At 38.7% G+C, this 6,467-nt stretch overlaps 2 protein-coding genes across 3 annotated transcripts; one reads left to right on the forward strand and one right to left on the reverse strand.

Moving 5' to 3' along the window:
* Window positions 1-19: 19 nt before the first annotated feature.
* Window positions 20-2,837, reverse strand: fpgt (fucose-1-phosphate guanylyltransferase). Of its 2 annotated transcripts, none has more exons than XM_057356968.1 (5): window positions 2,821-2,837; window positions 2,553-2,664; window positions 2,084-2,251; window positions 1,904-1,996; window positions 20-1,684 (listed from the first exon to the last, which is right to left on the reverse strand). In XM_057356968.1, the coding sequence occupies exons 2-5, from the start codon at window positions 2,638-2,640 to the stop codon at window positions 303-305; spliced, it is 1,731 nt and encodes a 576-aa protein (XP_057212951.1). In that variant the 5' UTR covers window positions 2,641-2,664; window positions 2,821-2,837; the 3' UTR covers window positions 20-302. The 2 variants fall into 2 exon arrangements, with proteins under 2 accessions (XP_057212951.1, XP_057212952.1); XM_057356969.1 differs by having other exon boundaries at window positions 2,553-2,662; window positions 2,786-2,837.
* A 779-nt stretch (window positions 2,838-3,616) lies between these two features.
* lrriq3 (leucine rich repeats and IQ motif containing 3) lies at window positions 3,617-6,441 on the forward strand. Its single transcript, XM_057355860.1, has 7 exons — window positions 3,617-3,889; window positions 3,979-4,299; window positions 4,376-4,506; window positions 4,575-4,707; window positions 5,457-5,540; window positions 5,612-5,729; window positions 5,810-6,441. Exons 1-7 carry the CDS (start codon window positions 3,617-3,619, stop codon window positions 6,439-6,441), a joined length of 1,692 nt encoding a protein of 563 aa, XP_057211843.1.
* Window positions 6,442-6,467: the final 26 nt, after the last annotated feature.

Below are 6,467 nucleotides of genomic sequence, written 5' to 3' on the forward strand. Positions count from 1 at the left end.
ATAAAGTCTCGCTCATGTTTAAAATGTTATTTATTATTTTATTACTGTCACATAGATAAGGCATGAATTTTGATAACACACTTTCATTTGGCTGACAATTAAAACCATGATCCATTTACACTTTACATGTATGCATTTGACAGACGCTTTTTCCAAAGCGCTTTTAAGATATACATTTTATCAGTATTTCTAATCCCTGAGATCGAACCCATGACTTTTGCGTTGCTAACACAATGAGCAACACGAACATGCTCCACCGCGATGATGATAATTTAATTTACACACAATCTCAAACAGACCTGTCATTTCTCCTTGAAAATATCTTGAAAAAGTTCTTTCCTAAATTGCAGCATTCCCTCCAAGTTCTTGTTCTGCAGAGTTTCCTGCAGAGAGGTGAGCGTGGCATTGTGGGGTAGCGTGAATGTAGAACCACCATCAACTGTCTTCACCATCTCCAGCGACATCAAGAATGAGTCCTTCAGAACTGAACACACTGGAAAAATACAGGCGTTCCACAAACTACACGCAGATCTTTCTCCAGAGAACCTGACCTTCTCTGGAGACAACCCCCAAAGTCCCACACAGTCCTCCAGACTGACCTTAAACAAGCTCAGTGCCTTCATATCGGCAGGGCCGTCCACGTTTTTCTTAAGGTCATCATTAACACCAAAAACCACAGTCACAAAGCCCATTTTCCCATCCAGATTGACAGAGAGGGAATGCATGAATGTGTTGCTCGGCACCGAGAGACCTGAGCTAATCCAGCAGCCACTGATGATACATCTAGCACCGACTTTAACCTCAGCATCCAGCCGGGAGTATTCCACAACACTTCCCGGGGATACGGTCACACTTGGGTGTAGAAGGCTGTGCATGACGCAAGCTCTGGTTTTCTCTGATGATTCAGAGGAACAGATACTGAAGGCCGCGGCGAGCAAGCCGAGTTCAGCTCTGAGACAGGGGTCAGTGGTGTAGTGGAACAAGTATTCCTCCGTGGTGCCGACGTGATAAAATTTGGAGTTGTTTAGCAGAATGACGTTAAGTTCTGTGCCTTTGAGATGATGGAAAATCTTTTGGCGGACCTCAACATGGCCATTCTCCTTCTTTGTGAGGTTGGCTGTGTTTTTGGTGTAATCCAAAGTAGCTAATGGCCCCAAGGCTTGAAGGAAGTCCCCGTAAGCATCGACTTCACACGTCAGAGGTACGATTTCGCTTAACAAAATCAGCAGTGTCTTAGCCGTTGCATAATCAAAATAATAGGTGCTGTCTGTGTAAACGAACTCTTTTCCATTTCTTAAGCACACTGCATTGGATTTGCGCATCTTCTCAATGCTTGGCTTGTGAAGAAATTGAGAGCAAGTTCTAAATTCCATGTCACAGATTCTGGGTTCTTTCGCTGGTTCTAGAACAAAAACACCATGTGTGGTTCCGATGGATAGAGGTGAGGGGTGTGCTAAGGCGGTGAAACCTGACTTGTCAAACGCAATGTTCTCGTGGTCAGGAATACTGTAGAGCTCAATGTCATCGGCACAGGTTACCAGAATCCCTGGTTTCATGTGTGAGGGGAAATCTACGTACATGGCAAGTTTGAGCTCCAGCATTTGATATAAAGGGTTTCCCAGAGGCAGGGCAGTGAAAATTTTACCCAGAGCACTGGCATTGGGCAAACGCTGACTGAATCCTCCTACAAATATTACATTGAATGGACCAATTAATATTTGGCATCTTTACAGCTAAACATTCTACAATTATCTGTACTGGTGTTGCATTGGTTAAAATGATTATTATAATTCTATCGAAAACTTTGAATGTGACTCAATCATATTATCTCTTAAATATAGTTCCTCAAAAAACTAATTCACAATAAAAAAACAGAAATTATAAATATTAAAATATACAGTACCTGCATGTATGAGAATAATTTTAAATCCAGACAATGTCTTCCCATATTTATCATTAAGGCACTGCAGTGAATACAATGTAGATCCTCCATTACCTGTTTAAACAGAAGTATTTTATATATTCACTAAACATGTCTATGAAATATAATACAGTCCTAAAAAAAGAGTTTTTTTTATCATACCTATCTTGAATCCTGGAGGATCTGCAAAAACATGGTAATTGATGGCAAGAGGTAGTTCTTTCCTCTCCAGTTTCTCAGTAATCTGAGTTTCATAGGCAGATCTCTGGTCCTCATCCACTGCAGTAATGACCACAAGATCCCAGAATTCACCAGACTCAACTGCTTTACCTGTGAAAAAACCCCAAATATTATTACGGTTGTTTTTTAATATATTCTAGACAACACTATAAATTTAAGTAAAAATCCACAAATAACCATAGTAATATTTTTTTTTCTTGTACCATGGTAGTTTCATTATTTTATGGACAAGTTCGCAAGTAATGCCAAGGTATTATTTGCTGTTCCTAAATAGCATATATGAATGAGGTAATCATTTCAGTACTACGATATTACCATAAGTGTACCACAGTACAGTGTGTTTTAAAACAACACACACCAACCATGTGAAACCCAAAAGATGGAACTTTACCCCTCATTTTGTTGAATTTTTCAAGTTTTCCCTTAGTGGACTTTTCCAAATGGATGTTTCCGCGGTCTTCCATGATGAGCATCAGCATCCGCAAGTCTATCCAGTCAAACCTCTAAATCAAATTACATACATTTGACCTTGTTTCTTTCACGTACTCGATTCGTTGATAAAATGAATTTACTAAACAACATCAATAATAACTTTGGCACGTATCTGCGACAATGATCACTTACTTGACATGTTTTTAAAAGTGTCAGAAATATCTCACCGGACTGTTTATGTGAGAACTTCCGGGTTCCGTCATGTGATCAAAAGCACGTAAAAGCGTCCGAACGTCAAGCGAGAGCCGTGGCTGCACAGACTGATCGTAGTATGATAATGAAGTACCGCGAGAGTAAAGTAAAATGTTTGCTTTCGAATCGCTCTCGCGGTATTTGATATCATACTCCGATCGGTCTTTACTGTGACGCGTCGAGTATTTTTACCAGAATTATTGTACATATTGAGTGCATTCGATGAAATATTCAATATGCGGACATAAAATAATCGTTAATGTTATTATTATACTTATATGATGTGAGTAAAGTTGTAAGAAAATATTCGGAGATTTTTTTTTCGAACAAATGTTTCCATAGCAACCTTTCTATTGAAATCTTACAGCCAACAATAGCCAGCAATCAATTACAGTTGAGACCCAGGCACACAAACATGGTAAGAACTAACTCTGAAGCAGTTTAAGTTTATTTTATTTTCAAATAATATTATTCAAATGATGTTTAAATTGATTTTATAAACATACAATTTGGAATTAATATGTAGGCTATTAGAAAAAGTACAATCCTCATGTAATGCCTATACTTATCAAAATTAATCATGCTTTTACTATAGAAAGTGTAGTTAGGATTTTGGCAGAGTACATAAATATTAAATATTATGAGACTATATCACATTTGTATTGCTTTACTACAAGTAAAAGTTAAAACTATTATGCCAACAAGCTAAGTGTGTTTGTGTGATATGAAAAATTTGTACTTAAGATTGAAACAGATGTGCATTAAAGTACAATGGATTCCCTGGAAGCTTACTGGACCTATTTAGTGAGCTGCTCTCAGTCCTTAATACAGGATCATGGCTACTGGACATCAGAGGGTCAGAAAGACAGGAGTCTTCAAGACATTGTAATGGTCAAACTGAGCCGCTTGCTTTTGAAGAATCTCGATCAGATCGGATCATGCAGATCACTTAGGATTTGCATATTGGCTGACAACTTCCTGACCAGGATTGAAGCTGTGATGGAGTGCACACGCTTGGTTAAATTAGATCTGAAAGGAAATCAGGTATTTAATTTATTCGTTCAATGGCATTTGGTTCCGAAATTTTGTATTCGTTTTATTTAATGTGAACAAATTTCAATCTTTCTTCTTAGATTGTCCAGCTCCCTGACGCTTCATGTTGGAGTCATCTCAAAGAATTACAACTCCTTTATCTCCACGACAACAACATGGCAAGCTGGAATAATATTAATGGCTTGTCTGGCTGTTTAAACCTGACCGCATTAACTCTCTTTGATAGTCCGCTCAGTTTAAAGAAGAACTACAGGCACTGCGTGGTCAACAACATATTGTCACTGAAGGCCCTGGACAACTATGTTATCTCAGACGAGGAAATCATCCAGAACTGGTCTCTTCCCTTTCAATTTAAAGCAATGAAACCACACTTTCATGTCAATCTGTATGCATCAAAGCAGGTTGGTGCTCATTATTTTACCTCGGTCTGTATGTGTTTATGTCCAAACTAAAGTTTCATGTTTTTTCCCCAACCAGGACTCATTTGAGACACAGATGAAAGCCGTGTATAAGGTATTCGCTGAGATCAACAGGATTCAGGCTTTTTATTGCCCTACACTTATCATACAGCGCTGGATTCGGGGCCATTTAATTAGAAAACGTCTTGGGTATGTTTATTTTTTACTGTTTACTTTTTTTGTTTCATTATGAAGTATAAAAAGTTTTTCATTGTCAGTCTTTGTAGTACAAAGAAGGAAGGGCCTGAGAAATCAATCATTTCCACCCGAAATGTAAGTGCAGAAACGAAGCAGGCATCAAAACGATCTCCGAAAGTCATGGAAGAGATCACCAGTTACCCCAGTCAGCTGGTATGCATTTGTGTTATGCAGTTGGCTACATACAGCCGCGGAAAAAAATAAGAGACCATTCCAAATTTTATTAAATCAGCATTTCTAGATGAATTGTGTCCAGTCCAGTGTCTGTTGAATTTCAATAAAATCAAACCTCAGGAGTGACATTAAGTCATCCAACAGCAATGTCAAAGACTGACAGCATGACGAGACACATGAAAACTGTGATAAAAATCCAGGTTAAAAAATCCACATAATTGTTTTTTTACTTTTTCTAAATACATGTACATATTACTGTTGTATTGCTTAAAAGTGAATATTAACTTATATGCAGTATTTGAGATCTTTATGTTATTTTGACCCATTTCTCTAGTTTTCACTTTCTGTATTCAATACTTTTATTTGAAATTTGGTAAAAATATTGTTAGTAGTTCACAGAATGAAACAAAAATGATCATTTTACATAAACACATACCTATGAATAGTAAATTATAAAATCAGAAAAACGGTCTCTGAAATAGTATCTTAATTTGTTCTGCGGCTGTATATAGTGATTTTAATACACCCTAAATAAATAAATGAATAATTGTTAGTGGTTTCTGGGTAGACTTGTGATCTTACTCAAATGAAACATTTTATTTTTTATCCTTAAAGGGACTGTTCACCCCAAATCTGTCATCACACTCATTTTATCACCGTTTTGAGTAAACTTTTCATTTAAAAAAAACGATCATTTTGCATTGTTTTTGATGCAATGTGTTTCTCAGTCAAAGGAACTGCAGAAGACAGATGTGCAGACCAAAACGCTGCACGTAAACTTAAATAGACTGATGCAAGCTGGCGACCCAGAGGTAATATCATTTTTTTAAATAAACATTATATATTTATGTCAAATTCCTCTTACAGCATTATTTTTACTCAGGTTTCATGTAAGGCTACACATGCTAATTCATATAACAGCCAGCTTGACAAGACTCCACCATACAACACCCCTCAACAAAGTTTGAAATCTCAAGTCTACCTTAACACATGTGACCAAGGTAAAATAAAAAAAACTGCCATATTACCTACGATAAGGCACTAAAGACTGATTTGATTCATTTTGGCTTTGTATATCTAGCTGCCAGTGTGACTGCTGATGAAGAAGTTGAGGAAAGAACATTTCATGTTTTGGGAATGAAGGTCCACCAGACTATACCACCGAGTGCCACAATACAACACCGTAAAGCTGTGGCACAGGACATCCGTGAGACCATCATCCACCTCCACACCCAGAGGCCTGGACCGCCCACTATACCACAGCCTCACTCACCTGCCATTACTTCAGCAAAGTATCTGATTAATCGCTGCCATGAAAGCATCAGCTTTACCCCATTTGAACTCATTGAAAAGGGCCGTCGAGCACATGAGAAGGCTGAGATGCTGAGGCACCTTGCCGAGAAGGTAACCGAGCGGCAGATTGACCGTGAGGTTGCCAAGGGTCACCGAAATGAGCTTATGGCGGCTCGGAGGACAGAAGCACGCCTCCGCCAGGACCAGGACCGGGCGGACATGGCGAAAGCTCTTACTTTACAGAGAGCCAGGAGGGACCAGGACGTCCAGCAGGCACGTCATAAACACACCCAGTTCTTGGAGGAGAAGAGGCAGAGGATCCAAGAGCAGGAGATGGTTTGCAGCTTCAGCAGACAGCACAACTCACTAGCCAGGGTTGTTTTTAGATACAACACATGGAAACCACCAATAGAAGGATGAAAGGGTCATGTTGAGCATTTAACAAG

This window comes from Triplophysa rosa, linkage group LG17, assembly GCF_024868665.1.
Source record: "Triplophysa rosa linkage group LG17, Trosa_1v2, whole genome shotgun sequence".
Taxonomy (NCBI): domain Eukaryota; kingdom Metazoa; phylum Chordata; class Actinopteri; order Cypriniformes; family Nemacheilidae; genus Triplophysa; species Triplophysa rosa.

Bases quoted from the DNA above. Each gene is read 5' to 3' on its own strand.
- fpgt (XM_057356968.1), bottom strand. From the start codon at position 2,640: ATGCTGATGCTCATCATGGAAGACCGCGGAAACATCCATTTGGAAAAG. The intron at 2,252-2,552 runs GTAAAGTTCCAT...GTTTTTTCACAG, and splicing joins AAAATTCAACAAAATGAGGG to GTAAAGCAGTTGAGTCTGGT. The intron at 1,997-2,083 runs GTATGATAAAAA...CTGTTTAAACAG, and splicing joins TCCTCCAGGATTCAAGATAG to GTAATGGAGGATCTACATTG.
- lrriq3 (XM_057355860.1), top strand. From the start codon at position 3,617: ATGGATTCCCTGGAAGCTTACTGGACCTATTTAGTGAGCTGCTCTCAG. The intron at 3,890-3,978 runs GTATTTAATTTA...CTTTCTTCTTAG, and splicing joins TAGATCTGAAAGGAAATCAG to ATTGTCCAGCTCCCTGACGC. The intron at 5,730-5,809 runs GTAAAATAAAAA...TTGTATATCTAG, and splicing joins CCTTAACACATGTGACCAAG to CTGCCAGTGTGACTGCTGAT.